We start from the raw sequence: 17,567 nt of genomic DNA, 5'->3' as shown, positions 1-17,567 counted from the left end.
AAAATACTATTTCTTTGTATTCTGTGTTGTAACTGAAATCAATATATTTGAAAACATAGAAAACATCCAAAAATATTTAAATAAATGGTATTCTATTAGTATTTAACAGCATGATTAATCGTGATTAATTTTTTTAATTGCTTGACAACCCTAGTTTTAACATGTTGTCAATCTCAAATTTAATTTTAAACATATGTATTTTAAAAAATAAATTAATTTAATTTTAAATATCTAATTTATATAAAAATAGATTTAATTTTTTTAAAATCAGATGTTTAATTTTTTTTTAAATCATCTATTTTTATTCACCTGGGACTCAATAAATTTTACTTTCTTCCAGATTCCTATTATTCTGATATTTGGGTGGAAATTATGCATTATTAGTTACTGGAGGCTTATTACATTATTTAAATAAAGAATAGGTATTTTCTCTTTTAACACTGAAATATCTAAAATGACATTAATTTGAATGTCTTGGTTTCTAAGCAGAGGAATTTGTGCAATGACCTTCAGTTCTTGGCCTCAGCTTCAAAAAGAAAAGCTATTTGGCAGAGTGCCCTTACATCTCCTAGGATATCCAAGTAAAAACCTGTTAATTTTACAATCATCCTAGGAAACTAGTTTTAGTTGAAATGAACAAATATCATGGATATTGGACCTCCTATCATAATTTAATTTGCTTTTTCATTTGTTCTGGCAATGTTCAGTAGTATTTCTTAAAAAAAAATAGGAAAGCTTTAAGAGCTTAGAATAACAGCAGCCTCAGTTTTATCCATCTTTCAGAACTCTGAAAACTTCAGCCAAGTGATTCAGAGGTTCAACTGGAACAACTGCTAAATATTATGTCCTCAATTCTAAAGTGATAAGCAACCACAGCTCCAACTGGTCACCAGAGAGCTGCAGTCGATGAGAACCTCTGAAATCCATCCCTTATATCTCATACTTAACATAGACAGGACTGGTTTCAGACTAGCAGCCGTGTTAGTCTGTATCTGCAAAAAGAACAGGAGTACTTGTGGCACCTTAAAGACTAACAAATTTATTTGAGCATAAGCTTTCGTGGGCTACACTTCATCGACTGAGCTGCAGCCCACGAAAGCTTATGCTCAAATAAATTTGTTAGTCTCTAAGGTGCCACAAGTACTCCTGTTCTTTTTATAGATAGGACTGAAGATTTTACTGTATCACTCATTATGTTTTAAAGCTATGTCCTGCACTTGTAAAATATTGATATGCTATGCTTTGGATTCTTAGCCATTACCACAAAACAGCCGTTAGCCCAATAAACAAGGAATTAAAACGAGAAGTGCCAGGCTTGATTCACCATGTTACAACAGTTTTACATTTGTGTGACTCCACTGAAGTGTCATCCATTGTAACCAAAGGAGCCACCATAAAACGTATGTAATCTAGTGCTGAAACTTGCTCTCAAACTAACAACTTTAGTTAAGGTAAACAAACAATGCAAATGAGGCTTTCAAGAATTCTGTTCTTTGCAAAGGTTTGGAAAAATAGCTGTTCTTTTAAATTCTTCTGGTCTTTCCTGGTGTACATTATCAGTCATTGAAAAATTTAAGAGCTAAAGAGAGACAAAACACACTCTAGTTGTTCTTGTTTAGAACAACAGTCTATGTTTAATATAATCTTAAAGTTACTATTCCTAGACAAAACTACATCAAAATTGAATTAAGGTTGAAAATAAATATCACTTGGGTAAAATACATTACAGCGATGTTGTAATTATCCTCCAAACCAAGCACTACAAATCCAGTAAATTCAGAGTTACAGGTAAACTTAAAAGAAATCCAAGTAGTTCAGATATGAAAATGAACAGTTAGGGAATTTAAACAACCTTAACTCTGACCCCCCCCCTTTTTTTTTAATTAAAAATGTACATGAACACTAACACAATAAACTCAAAGAGATTACCACCAATTCTAATGGTATAATACATCAATATTAAATCTTTTATTTTCAGTTTTATGATTGGATTCACCGCTACCTCACTGGCTGATTTATGCCACTCTGGAACAGTGCAAAGCAACCAGAGGTTTACACCCAAGTCTTCCCCTGCCGTCCCTGTTCTTCAAAATCCCTCTCTTTGTTCCATTACTGAGATTATTGTGCATGTGTGTGCATGGGGCAGGGAGAAGGAGTGGAGAGGGGACAGGGAAGGTGTGCTAAATTAAAAATTTTTCTAAAAGGGATAATTAACAGACTAACAGATTCACTGGTATATTTTCAGAAAATTCATTTTATATTCAAAGTGACTGCTGTAAATTTTGGGAGGAGATGCTGTATTTTCCATATAATCAAGAGGTTGACTCCCTACTTTAAGTGCAAAAAATCAACCAACTCAATCTTAGGTACAACTAATGTTCTCATAATTTAGCACTTACGAGTAAAATTTAGTGCAATGACTTTTGCTATATCTATTTTCAACATGTTAAAATCAAATGATCTCTACTGCTATATCTAAGTACATAATGACCATTTACAGCGAACCCTGCAGTTTCTCTCTGCGGGTGTCTAATTGTTCACAAAGGGCACATGATTTATATGTATTTGTTAAAAAGGTATTTTTGGGCACCCTTGGTTTTAAAAAAGTGTCAAATTCCTTCTGCACAATTGGATAGATTAAATGACCCATTAAGCTTTATTTAGCTGAGGCACCACTATAAGTTAATTAGTTAAAGGCAAGATTTTCAGTCTAGGTCATAAATTGAGCCCAGTTTCCCACTGAGACCATTTAAGTTAATGAAGAGAATACAATAGAATGAGACAAGCTCATACAGTCTAGTAAAGGTCACTATTGCAGGAGCAGTATTTTGACACTTCCTTCGAACTGCCAGGTGTCACAGGTAGAAAATAGCATATGTGACTACCATTAAATGAGCCATACAACTCCTCTGGCATAAAACTGCAAACAAAAGCTGCTTTGTGTTTCTATCTTTTTTTCTGAATATATATCACAACAAGATGGCATAATGCTGATAATGCTAAAAGGTTTTTAAAAAATTAAATGCAATAGTGCTAACTCTTAGAAAAAATATAAGAGCAAATACAAGAAACAAATCCAAAATGTGTCTGTTAAAATGAGAAAGCTCCCAGAAAGAAATGCAAAGGTAGCCATGTGGAAATACTAAATAACTTCCCTTTACATGTGAAAGCAGACTGCTGACATTACACCACAATGTCAGTTTTCCAACTCATCATCTGCCCATGTGAGAAGATTAGCAGTGTTTTGAAAGTCAAACAGTAATAATGTATTGTCACTATGAAGCAGTTTTACTGAAATTAGCTATTGCCCTACACAAACCAACCAGAAGGCTCCTAATCAATAAGGCCCTGATCCTGAAAATATTACACAAGTGCTTAAGGGAAGGCTTCTGCATAAGAAGAGATTGAAAAGTTTAGGATTGTCTAAAGAAGAGAGGAGTAAAAGGGACATGGATATGGGATGGGGGCGTGGGGAAGGAACAGAGAAATTCCTTTTTAACATCTATCATACTACAGAACAACGGGAATATTCAGTGATTCTGACAAGGCAAAATGTAAAACTTATAACAGGAAATATTTTTTTAACATGTAATAATTAAATTGAACTCATGGTAGCAAAGTATCAATGAGATCAAGAGTTTAGCAAGAGTCAAAGAAAGAGTGGATAATGAAAATATCCAAAGTTATGTTAAAACTGAATAAAAAATAGTGACATATACCCTCATTGTTCAGGGCAGAAGATAACCACTGACTATTTGAGGTTAAGAAGAAATATCCCCCACAGGCTTAACTATCTAGTACACAGATTCTTGTATCTTTCGCCTGAGGTACCTGGTATTGGCCACAGTTGGACAGGATATCTGACTAGATTTAACTATGGTCTGATCCAGCATGACAATCCTTATGTTTCTAGAATACTTTGACTTTGCAACCAATGCATCTCTCCTGCTGCATTGAAGATCCATAGAAAGCAAAGGAACTACCTTTCCAGTGAGTTATGTAGTATGTACACATTGTAAGATAAGATTTTTCTATTATAAAGAAAATAAAGCATACATTTTTAGAAAGCTTTTTTTAAAAACCCACATTCTTTCCCTACCACTCATCTGAGTTAATCTGCTAAATTTTTGTTCTAACAATATTTTCAGTTTTAAAAGGTATTTAATTATTTTCATTTACTGACTCACTTTGCAATGCCCTGCATTACTAATTGTCTTAATTGACATGATTTACTTTTATATTTGAAAGTTCTATTGTTCAGATTATAAAATTTTCATGCTGATCCCAGACTAATTTTACCATTAAGACTTCAAATTTAATGGGAATTTTTTCCCCAAACATCTAATGCATTGTAAATGAAAGGCTATTTTGAATACATTATTCTTGTTTATCTACACTGTTCCCATTTTAACATGCCTTGTGCAAAAAAAGCATCATAATTTATTATGTAAATATTTACTCAAAATAATTGGTTTTTTAAGTAAACCAGACTCAAAAAGACAAACTTTTGAGTAGCTTTAAGAGCAACATTAAATCTGCCATACAATCACTTTTATAATATTGTAATCTTTGTTTATAGTTTAAAGTTGTGATGGGAACTAAATCTGTAACTGGCACTTAAGAGCTAGTTATCAGCACTCCTGAACTTATAACACACGTGCTGAAACAAGGAAGAGCATTTTTCTCAATAGGCTATAAAAAAGCAATAGTATGTAAGTTGAAACAAATGACCTGTAAGTTTTGAACTACTTGTGAAAAATATACAAAATGCAATACTTCAAAACAATAGGCAAAATCTCTTTACAATACATACACACAAATATTTGTAATAGCAGCCAGATAGAACAGGTTTGATCCAACACCCATTAAACACAAATAGAAGAACTGAATTTAATGGTCTTTGGATCATAACCTATAGATAACATTTAAAATTGTAATAAAAAAAGCACACCAAGGTTGTATTTCTCTTCTTGAGGGTGAGCTTAACTTTAATTCTCTGAATAACTGCATTGAAGCCAATGGGCCTACTCATGCTTAAAGCTGAATACATATGTTAGTGTTTACAGGACTGACCGCTTTAAAACATAATGGAATGAATGTTATGAAAATGTTTGAGAAAAATATCAATGACAGTTTTTACTGTTTAGCTTGTCTGATGCTCCTGTGAAATACAACAGAATTGTGCTAGTACATGAGAAACCTAAAGTGCAACAGGCTAAACATTTACACTGATTAACCTATTTTCAATGTTGAGGATTATGTAAAAGTAAAACTAACATTATAAATGGAGAAAAGTAATATAGGTGCTGATCACATACCTACTGAAGACAAAGCAAGCTTTATCATTAATTTCAATGGGTCCAGCATCAGAACCTCTGATTTTCAACTTCAAGCAAGTTTTAATAATGAAAGATATTATAAACAGATACAAAGTTAGTCTTTCACAGCTAGTTGTTTAGCTGACAATATTCCTTTAAAATATACCTAACGTTCTAATAAATACCCTGAGAAAACAGAAAAATCAATGTTTCTAATATTTAATTCTGTAGAAGACAAACTCATCTTTTCAATAACTATTCCAAAATAATTACAATGTGGAACAGCTGTGTTGCTCTAACTGATTTAACACAGGTTTGCATATTTCTAAGTTGTTGAACCATCTTACATAACCTGTGACATATATACTAACGCATAACACCGAACACATTACCACAAATAATTACGAACTTCTAACTATGGTTCCTCAGAGGAAACAGATGCCTTACTCATACAATTAAGGCTATGTAAGACTTCTTTATTCATTAAGCACCTTTTCCACACAGTTTACCAGTAAACCTCAAGCCAGAGCAGTGATGCATTTAAATCCAGTAATTATTATCCAAGGCAATGGACTAGCTGCAACAATAAAACAAGCGTACTAATTCAGCTGCTGCTATGATCTTCAGATCTCACATCCTGTCCTAATGCAATTAGTCTACAAAGAGCTAATTACCCTAATCGAGCAATCACAGTTTCACTGACATCTTACTTCCTCTAACAGCTATAAACACCAGTGGGCTAAGATAGAACCTAATTAGTTTGGTGTATCATTGTTTACAATGCAGTTTGAACTGATCAGGTTTACCACATACCAAAAATACTTAAGAGCTTTTCATTTTACTACCAGTTACTGTATATGTTTTTAACCAAAATTATTTACTCCAGAATAGTTTAATATCAGGGCTATCAATTAATCAGTTAACTCAGATGATTAACTCAAAAAAAAAAGAATTGCAATTAAAAAAATGAATCACGATTATTCGCACTGTTAAACAATAGAATACCAATTGAAATGTATTAAATATTTTTGGATGTTTTCTACATAGTCAAATATATTGATTTCAATTACAACACAAAATACACAGTGTACAGTGCTCACTTTATATTTATTTTTGAGAACAAGCGTTCACATGGGACTTTTGTAGCCGGAGTTGCAAGGTATTTACGTGTCAGATATGCTAAACATTTGTATGCTTCTTCATTCTTCGGCCACCATTCCAGAGGACGTGCTGATGATGTTCGTTAAAAAAAAATAATATGTTAATTGTATTTGTGACTGAACTCCTTAGGGGAGAATTGTATGTCTCCTGTTCTGTTTTACATGCATTCTGTGATACATTTCATGACATAGCAGTCTCAGATGATGACTCAGCACGTTTGTTTTAAGAACACTTTCACAGTAGATTTGACAAAACGCAAAGAAGATACCAATCTGGGATTTCTAAAAATAGCTACAGCACTTGACCCAAGGTTAAAGAATCTGAAGTGCCATCCAAAATCTGAGAGGGACGAGAGGTGTGGAGCATGCTTTCACAAGACTTAAAAGAACAACACTCATATACGTAAACTACAGAACCTGAACCACCAAAAAAGAAAATCAACCTTCTGCTGGTGGCATCTGACTCAGATGATGAAAATGAACATGCGTCAGTCCACTCTTCTTTGGATTGTTATTAAGCAGAACCCATCATCAGCATAGTTGCATGTCCTCTGGAATGATGGTTGAAGTATGAAGGGACATATCTTTAGCGCATCTGGCACATAAATATCTTGCGGCGCCGGCTACAACAGTGTCATGTGAATGCCTGTTCTCACTTTCAGGTGACATTGCAAACAGGAAGCTGGCAGCATTATCTCCTGCAAATTGTAACCAAACTTGTCTGTCTGAGTAGCTGGCTGAATAAGAAGTAGGACTGAGTGGACTTGCAGGCTCTAAAATTTTACATTGTTTTATTTTTGAATGCCGGTTTTGTTTTGGTTTTTTTTGTTGTAAATAATTCTACATTTGTAAGTTCAACTTTCATGATAAAGAGACTAATAGGTGAACTGAAAATACTATTTCTTTTGTTTTTTTACGGTACAAATACTTGTAATCAAAAATAAATATAAAGTGAGCACTGTACACTTTGTATTGTCTTGTAATTGAAATCAATATATTTGAAAATGTAGAAAACATCCAAAAATATTTAAATAGATGGTATTCTATTATTGTTTAACAGCGCTATTAATCACGCGATTAATCATGATTAACTTTTTTAATCGCTTGACAGCCCTATTTAATATTTATTATTGATGTCTCATTTAAATTAAATAATCTGATAAAAATATAATCAGGATCTTTATTTTTAATACAGGAAACTAAGTATCATCATAGCTACCTGTATTTTTCAATCTTTTTAAAGGGACACTACAAAATTAATAAGTCCAAATTTTCATCTACATTTAGAATTTCAATCCACACACCCCCAACACACACACACACACACACGCTAATCATGAGTACTCTATCAGCTTCAGATGCCTACGACTGCAATACAGGTGAAATACTAACTTCACTGGGCATCGCATTAACAATAAATGAGGGGTGCACACTTATGTATGCAGTGGTCCTTTCCAGAATGAGCAGAAAGCACACTCAATAGGCACAGTATTGCACTACAAAAGAAGTTTTCTCCCTAAAGTGCATGAAAAGCAGGATTGTTATACATTTCAATATGATTGAGCACAAAACTAAAAAGTCGACAGACAAGCAGAACAACATCATTACAGGCATGCATGATACTACAAACCAGAGCCAAACTAGTTTTAGGCCTACTAGAGTTATAGGTCCATATTACTGATACTTGCCTGACTTTTGGCACCATCATTCGGTGTTGCACCATTAGTGTGTGGCAGATTGATGCCATCAGCGTGAAGACTTCTTCACTAGCTGAATCTCTCCAGACCATATTCAGTAGAGTGTTTGTCTGCTGTTTTGTATCCAGTTTCTTTAGACACTCCTCAGTTATATACTGTACTGATATTCTCCCATCACCCTGTAAATATACCCAAAAAAAACTGTTTTGAAGACTTCCTAAGCTTTTAACACTATGGAGCCTACACTTTCTTTAAACAAAGCTTCAACACAATTCATTCTCCCACGAAATAAATGTATTAAAAACCATTTCACAGGTTACAGCAAAATATTTTGGTGGTGGTTTAAATCCCCAAGGCAGGCAGGTACTTGTGTCAGTACAATATGCACCAGATCCAATGCCTGCTGAAGGCACTAGAAAGACCACCTTTGACTTCAATGGGCTTTGGAGCAGACCTGTATTTGCCTACTTTCCATGTCCATGCATATGGCCAGATCCTTATCTGGTGTCAAATATTACAGCTCCACAAATATCACTGAGCTATGATGATTTAGCCCATGGATGGGAGCGCTCAAATCTTTCACTGCCTCTCTAGCCAGATGCATACACCAATCAGGGCTTGCTCAAATGTATCTGGATACCTAACGCGTGTGCATATATAGATACATGTAGAGTGCTCCGGGGAGGGCAGAGGGAGAAAGGGAGGTGTGGCAGAGTGTTATTAAGCAGTAGAGTCTCCTCAGGGCAGGTTTTGCCTACTCTGTTTTAAGTCAGGTACAGTGGGGTATTTATCAATTATTGTAAATTGTAAATTCAGGTACACCGCTACCTCGATATAACACCACCCGATATAACACGAATTTGGATATAACGCGGTAAAGCAGTGCTCCGGGTGGAGAGGGGGCAGCGCTGCGCACTCTGGTGGATCAAAGCAAGTTCGATATAACACGGTTTCACCTATAACGCGGTAAGATTATTTGGCTCCCAAGGACAGCGTTATATCGAGGTAGAGGTATACCACAAATTTACATGGAACATTTAGTTAAAGATCTGCCAGCATTTACATTATCAAAACCTAAAAATTGTTAAGTCATGAAAATGTACTCTATGCAGTAAGGTGGCACACAGTGTCTAAACCCAAACCAACATAATTTTTTTTTTAAATTGACAAGATGACCAGTTTATTTTTAACATGTTTTTAAATGCACTTGATTCATTTAAAGACATTGTCTGGCAGAACAACATTTGACATGCAAATAATCTATAGCCTAATCGCTTTTTTTTATTTTAATAAAAAATATTTAAATAGAGAATTTATTAACATTAACAAAATGGCTACTAAAGACTTTCTAAAAGGCATTTAATTTGGGTTCTGATTATGTACACTCACTACTCATTCTACAACAGCTGATAACAGCAATGGTAACCATTCTAAGGAATGGCAACCATTCTAAGGAATGGCATACAAATGATTCAAAAGTTAGTGCAACTTTAGCTCCACAGCTATATAATACATTGACTTTATATGTCAGCCTCATTTCTTTAGGGTGCTCTCAAAAGCTACTATAAACTTATCTTTAAAGATTTTTTTTTAAATAAAGATTCTGACATTTTATTTTGCATAGTTTTGTACATAAAGAAAAACAAAGATTCTGGGGGCATATATTAATTATTCACCCAATAAAATAGTTTATTTACAGCTTCTTAGAAGGCAATTCCTGGGTGATGCTAACACACTGTACGTAAAAAAAAAAAAAAAAAAGTCAGAGTGTACATATGCAAAACTGACAAAAATCTGACAAGCAGCCTTTGCTGAGAGCTTGTTCTCAAGACTGGTTTGTATTCATAGTCAGCATGACATGACATATATAAATAGACAGTTAGAATAATATCCGAGTTTGGAGAGATGGAAGCCAACGTACCAATTTCAGTACTTTGCCATATTACTGGAACATGGCATTAAAGAAAGTATTCCAGTTACTACAGGAACTGACAGAAACAAAAATACTGAAGGAAAGAGAACAATAACAAAATTCCTACTCAGTTCTCACAACCCAGCAGAGCAAAAAAAGCTGGTGATTAAGCTACTTGTACCAAACCCACACCCTGTGAAATTTCACATATTGTATAAGAACAGATCTCAACTGTCTGCGTGTTCTGAGTGCTAATTGTCTTTCAACAGAAAGCAGAAAGGATAACATCAAAGGAGTTTGAGTCTGAGGCTCTTGGCCATATTACTTCAACTTTTACTAGTGCAAAAAACTTTTCTTGGTTTGAGCATCAGATAGTGAATATTAATATAAATCCTGAAGATTCATTTTCTTGATAGGTTTTCTTAACATTATAGAGAAAAGTGCTGTTTACACTGCAATCTCTATTGACTATTATTTATTAACTATATAGAGCAGTAGTTCTCAAACTTTTGTACTGGTGACCCCTTTCACATAGCAAACCTCTGAGTGTGACCCCCCCCTTATAAATTAAAAACATTGTTTAATATATTTAACACCATTATAAATGTTGGATGCAAAGCAGGGGTTAGGGTGGAGACTGACAGCTCACGACCCCCCATGCAGTAACCTTGCGATCCCCTGTGGGGTCGACCCCCAGTTTGAGAACCCCTGATATAGAGCAATAGGTGTGCAAGGTGCTTTGCAATGAGGAATTTGCAATCTAATAATACGGATAACAAAATGAGTCAATTCAACATTAGCAGGGGATGATGATTAGCGGACTGACAAAGCAAAGAAAGCTGGGAAGCACAGTGCATACGATGCATATTGTTTTTATTCTGCATGCAGCACTCACAGGAACTTTAGGATGTGATAATAGGAGTTACATTGTGTTAACTATTATTACTTTTATTTATGATAAGGTGAAGGACTAGAAACCAGAGCACGACTGAAGGTTAGCAGCAGAATGCTAGCCAGCAGAAATGAATACTGAGGAGGCATGTAAAGGAGACCTATGGCTGCCCAGGAGAAGAAAGTCTATTTCAGGCAAAGCAAAGTAGCATTGAAGGGGAATGGAAAAGGCTAATAGGAGGAGAAAAAAAAGACTAGCACAGTATGCAGGGGAGTGAAGAAAGGAAGCTGTGAGAGCGCAAATACATGCAAGGGTAGAGTTAAGATCTCTGAAGGGAGGACAAGAACTCTGATCTGATAGAGGAGCTAGAGAACCTGTGCAGAAACTCAGGGAAAAAAGTGACAAAGTCATAGCACCTGGAGAGAAAGATTTTTTTTCGGGTGTGTTTTGGACAGACTGAAAGGGAGAAAAGGGGTAAATCATGTGAAGGAAGGAGACTGAAGCAGTCAAGGCAAGAGATGATTATAGGCGGAGATTGACTGTGGTGATATTGAACAAGAAGTACCACCATGACCTGGTGACAATCAGGATTGGGTGGGATGAAGATGAGGTGGGAGGAAAAGCATTACAACAAAATTGTGAATGACAACTAGATTAACTGAGTTGTGAACCACAAAGGAAAAAGAAGATAAGTGGAATGGGGTATGGCAGTGCAGTAAACAGGTATGTGACCCTGCATCCATATCTCTGCTGCACAGGGATACAGGCCTGCAAAGAGCCACACATTGCTGGACTCTTTGGCACACAAGTGGAATGTGTCTCTGTTGCACGGGATACACAAATCCTGCATCAGACTCTGCACAATGAAACTACACTAGTTCTCAGAGGGCTGTCCACAGCCAAAAAGTAGGGGGCAGGATTTGTCCCCAGGAGTAAACTGTCTCCACTTGTCTCAGTGTGTTGTCAACACAGAATTTTCTTCATGTATTCTTGTCCTACAAAAATTATCAAAGTTATAACTGTGTAATTGTTTATTTTAAACAACAAAGATGGCCATAATTATTGTGAAGTTATTTAAATCTAGTGAAACCTCAAAAGCTATTTTGTCTTCACACAGGCACAACTTCCCAGGAAAATAAGGGATTAAAATTAGAGGGGAATGAATTGGGAGGAGGAACAGCGTATACTTAACAAAAATATTAATCGTGATTAAAAAATTAATGGGAAATGAAATGGACATGAGCAATGCATCTCAAAGAACAACAGATACGAAAATATAGGTAACTGTTTTTTCTTCTTCGAGTGCTTGCTCATGTCAATTTCATTTTAGGTGACTCAAAAACAGTGCCCACGGAGGTGGGCTCAGAATTCACAGCTTAGCGGCTTGCAATACTGCCCTACCGAAGCCAGCATCATCCCAGGTCTGCTGGTCAGTGCACAATGGGACATAAAAGTGTGGACATTCTACAGATCCCCTGGATAGGTACATGGGCCAGAAAGGCTGCCAAAGAGGCCTGCACCCTAGTAGAGTGGGCGGTGACAATCGCCAGGGGTGGCACCTTAGCTTGGTCAGAGCAGAAGCGAATGCAGGCAGCGATCCAAGAAGAAATTATTTGAGTGGGTACAGGGCAACCGTTCCTTCCGTCGGCCACAGCAACGAATAATTGCGTTGATTTACGGAACGGCTTGGTCCTGTCAGTGTAGAAGGCCAGAGCCCTTCTGACATCCAGGGCATGTAGCCTGCGCTCCTCCTCCAACCTATGCAGCTTCAGAAAGAAGACCAGTAGGTAAATGTCCTGGCTCGAATGAAACTGAGAGACTACCTTGGGAAGAAAATCCAGGTGCAGCCTTAGCTGGACCTTATCCTTGTAGAAGACAGTGCATGACGGCTCTGAGGAGAGCGCCCAAATCTCAGATACCCAGCAGGCTTACATCACCACGACCAAAAATTCGACCTTCCAGGAGAGGAGACGGAGGGAGCAGGAAGCCAGCGGCTCAAAGAGAGGATCCACGAGCTGTTACAGTACCAGATTCAAGTCCCATGGAGGGATGGGGTCCCTGACGTGTGGGTAGAGGAGCTCCAGGCCTTAAGGAATCTGGCCTTGATATCCTGAGCAAAAACCGACCTGCCTTTGAACAGTGGGTGGAAGACTGAGATGGCTGCTAGATGGCCTTTGATCAATGAGAGGGACAAGCCCTGGAGCTTGAGGTGCAGGAGGTAGTCCAGAATAAGCTGCAGCAAAACCCACTCGGGATGAACACCCTTGTCTTCAATCCCAGCAGGTGAACCGTTTCCACTTGGCCAGGTAGGTTGCTCTGGTGGAGGGTTTCCTTCTTCCCAACAGAATGCGCTGAAGCTCAGCCAAGCACTGCTGCTCCTGCATGTTTAGCCACGCAGCAGCCAAGCCATCAGATGCAACACCCTCAGGTTGGGGTGCAGAAGACTGCCATGGTTCTGGGACAACAGGTTCAACCTGAGCACTAGCTGGAACAGGGTCACCACCGTGAGGTCCAGCAGAGTGCTGAACCAGTGTTGGCGCAGCCACACCACCACTATGAGGATGACCTTTGCCCTGTCCTGTTTAATCTTGGTGAGGACCCTGGGTAGCAACAGCACCGGAGGGAAGGCATACATCAGCGCCCCCGACGACGGGAGCAGAAAATCATCTGACAGGGATCCTCTGTCCATGCCCCCAATCGAGCAGAAGACATGGCACTTCCTGTTCCGTCAGGACGCAAACAGGTCAACCAGGGGAGTTCCCCACTTGCGGAAGATGGAACTGACCACCTTCGGATGAAGGGACCACTCGTGGCGAGATGAGAACATCCTGCTGAGGCAATCTGTCAAAGCGTTCTTGGTCCCTGGAAGGTGAGCAGCTACAAGATGGATGTCGTGCTGCAGACAGAAATCCCAGAGCCAGAGGGCTTCCTGGCAGAGGGCAGATGTCTAGTTAGCAGCTCGTATCAAGCGGAGTGCCCATGGGGTCGTTCCTGGTGTCAGTTTTGTTCAACATCTTTATTAATGATCTGGATGATGGGATAGATTGCACCCTCAGCAAATTTGCAGATGACACTAATCTGGGGGGAGAGATAGATATGCTGGAAGGTAGGGATAGGGTGACCTAGACAAATTGGAGGATTGGGCCAAAAGAAATCTGATGAGGTTCAACAAGGACAAGTGCAGAGTCCTGCACTCAGGAAGAAAGAATCCTATGCATCACTACAGGCTGGGGACCGACTGGCTAAACAGCAATTCTGCAGAAAAGGACCTGGGGATTACAGTGGATGAGAAACTGGTGTGCCCTTGTTGCCAAGAAGGCTAACGGCATATTGGGCTGCATTAGTAGGAGCATTGCCAGCAGATCGAGGGAAGTAACTATTCTCCTCTATTCAGCACTGGTGCGACCACATCTGGAGTTTTGGGCCCCTCACTAAGGAAATGATGTGAACAAATAGGAGAGAGTCCAGCGCAGGGCAACGAAAATTATCGGGGGCTGGGCACATGACTTACGAGGAGAGGCTGAGGGAACTGGGTTTGTTTAGTTTGCAGAAGAGAAGAGTGAGGAGGGATTTGATAGCAGCCTTCAACTACCTGAAGGGGGTTCATTCCAAAGAGCATGGAGCTCAGCTGTTCTCAGTGGTGGCAGATGACAGAATTAGGAGTAATGGTCTTAAGTTGCAGTGGGGGAGGTCTTGGTTGGATATTAGGAAACTATTTCACTAGGAGGGTGGTGAAGCACTGGAATGGGTTACCTAGGGAGATGGTGGAATCTCCATTATGAGAAATTTTTAAGGCCCAGCTTGACAAAGCCCTGGCTGGGATGATTTAGTTGGTGTTGGTCCTGCTTTGAGCAGGGGGTTGGACTAGATGACCTCCTGAGGTCTCTTCCACCCTAATCTTCTATGATTCTATGACCTGGCTCCGCCCTACCTGTTGATATAGAAGGCTGTAGCCATGTTGTCAGTCAGAACCTGGAGCACCCTGTTTTGTATATGAGGTGGAAAGGCTTGGCAGGCTAGTTCAACCATTGATATTGATATGCAGGGAATGACTGTGACTGGACCAACAACCTTGAGCCCAGGTCCAAGGCGTTGGAGCCAACTGATGAGGCCGGTGCCGTAAAGGGAACCTTTCCAACACCAATGTGGGATCCTGCCACCAGACGAGGGACGACAGTATGCTGACCAGGATCCACACCACCCAGTCCATGCTGTACCGGTTGGGAACATAGACCAATGTCAGCCACTCCTGAAGAGGTCTGAAGCAGAGTCGTGAGTGCCCGACCACATACAAACATGCTGCCATGGGGCCCAACAGCCTCAGGCACGTGTGGGCGGTGGTGAGCGGGTGGGCCCACAGTCCCACGATGAGATCCACCATGGCCTGGAACCGAGTCTCAGGGAGGAAGGCCCTGGCCCGAGTGGAGTCAAGGACCACTCCAATGAATTCTGTGTGTTGTACTGGTGTTAAGGCTGACTTTTTCTCGTTTATGATCAACCCCGGGTCGCAACAGGTGGAACATACCAGGTCGAGATGTCTCCACAGCTGAGCCAGAGACCAGCCCCTTATCAACCAGTCGTCGAGGTATGGGTATATTTGGACTCCCCGATGTCTCAGATAAGCAGTCACTGGCGCTATACACTTTGTGAATACCCTCAGAGCCAACAAGAGACCAAAGAGCATTGCCGTGAACTGGAAATGGCACCGGCCCAATATGAAGCGGAGGAAGCACCGGTGCCCCACGAGAATGGAAATACGGAAGTATGCGTCCTTTAAAATTAAGGGTGGTATACCAGTCTCCCAGATCCAGGGATGGGACGATGGAGGCCAAGGAGACCATGAGAAACTTCAACTTCTTGAGAGACTTGTTGAGGTGATGCAGGTCTAGGATGGGTCTGAGGCCCTCTTTTGCCTTCAGAATCAGGAAGTAGCAGGAGTAGAATCCTCTGCTTTCCATGTTTCGAGGGACCTTTTCCACTGCCCCCAGGTGCAGGAGGTTTTCGACCTCCTGAACGAGGAGTTGATCATGAGAAGAGTCCCTGAAGAGGGATGGGGAAGGAGAATTGAAGGGGTTGTCAGCTACAAACTGCAGGGTGTAGCCCAAAGAAACCGTACTTAGCACCCAGCATTTCAAGGTGACGCGGGACCAGGCCGACCGGAAGGGGTGGAGGTGGTTGACAAAAGGGAGGGTTGGATCCAGTACATTGGCTGGGGCGCCATCCTTGAGCTCACCCTCAAAATGACTGCTTCTGGCCTCCCTGACTTCTGGAAGGGTCAGGTTGGGCAGCCAGGTGGGAAGAGGACGGGTAGCATCTCTTAGGCCCTTTGTCCATCTCCTTTCTCTTATAGGAGCCAGACCTGGGAACCCCCAAGAACTAGACAGCATCAGAGGAGGCGCAGAGGACAGATTGGCTTCCTGGCTGCTGAGGGGTGTGCAAGCCCAGGGACCGGAGGGTGGCTCGTGAGTCCTTGAGCTCATGGAGCCTAGAGTCAGTTAGCTCAAAAGAGAGCCCCGAACCCTCGAACGGCACATCCTGGATTGTGGTCTGCATCTCTTGGGACAGCCCAGAAGCCTGCAACCGGGAGCTGCATCTCATGGCCAGTGCCGATGCAACTACCCTGGCAGCCAAGTCCATTGTGTCCCACATGTGGAGGACTCCCCGGGCCACCGCCGTGCCTTCGCTCACTAACGTGGCCAACTCTTGAACATGCTCCTGTGGAAGGGCCTCCATGAACTTATTCAGGGAGTCCCACAGGTTAAATTTATAAGGTCCCAGCAGGGCCTGGTGGTTCGAGGCCCGAAACTGTAACCTGGCCATCAAATAAACTTTCCTGCTGTATACGTCAAGCCTTTTGGCCTCCTTATTTTTCAGTGTTCCTCTGTGGTAGCCGTGCCTGATGCTTTCGTTCACCGTGGACACGACCAATGATGCCACGGGGGGACGAGTATACAGATACTTGAAGCCCTTTGCAGGGACATAGCATTTCCTTTCCGCTTTCTTTATTCCATCAGCAGAATAGATGAGGGGGCTTGCCACACCAATTTGGCTATATTGAGCATCCCTGGATGGACAGACAATGCAATTTTTGCCAGTGTGGTGGCCAAGATGACATTGAAGAGGTTGTCTGCCTCCTCAGCGACCTCCTCAATCTGCAGGCCAAGATTTTCAGCCACCTGGTGCTCCTTAAAATTGTCCAGGGGACTGCTGGTATGGGAGGGTCTGGCCACTGCCTCATCCAGGGATGACGAGTTACGATTGTATCACCTGAGGGATGGTGTCATTCCCTCCCTTGTCGGGGTAGGGCTCCCTTGGTGTCAGAGTATGGTGCGCGGGCTCTGCTTCTGCTTCAGTGCCGTGTTCCGATTGCAGCACCGGCAGTACCTCAGCTGGTTTGTCTGATGCGGCCAGCGAGGGCTGGGGGTACTGGACCGGCATCACCAGCACCTTCCACAGGTTCCAGTACGGTCAATGGGGGAGCCCAGGCTCCTGCTGCTTCGGCACCGCAGCCAGTGCCGCCTCGGACTCCCGCATCGGAGGAGAGTTGTCCCATCTTGGTAACAGGCTAAAATCGTGGTCTGACCCTGA

The 17,567-nt window shown here is 40.7% G+C and overlaps 1 protein-coding gene across 3 annotated transcripts in view; it reads right to left on the bottom strand.

Annotated features, from left to right (window-relative positions):
• Positions 1-17,567, bottom strand: part of UBE3C (ubiquitin protein ligase E3C) — a 179,208-nt gene that overhangs the window by 122,649 nt on the left and 38,992 nt on the right. For all 3 annotated transcript variants that reach the window (XM_039524161.1, XM_039524160.1, XM_039524159.1), the window contains exon 10: positions 8,167-8,354. In XM_039524161.1, coding sequence (XP_039380095.1) covers positions 8,167-8,354 — 188 coding nt within the window. The remainder of the gene's footprint in view (positions 1-8,166; positions 8,355-17,567) is intronic.

Source organism: Mauremys reevesii, linkage group 2 (assembly GCF_016161935.1).
Source record: "Mauremys reevesii isolate NIE-2019 linkage group 2, ASM1616193v1, whole genome shotgun sequence".
Classification (NCBI taxonomy): Eukaryota; Metazoa; Chordata; order Testudines; family Geoemydidae; genus Mauremys; species Mauremys reevesii.
The sequence above is the reverse complement of the archived record's forward strand: the minus strand, read 5'-3'. Positions and strand labels throughout refer to the sequence as shown.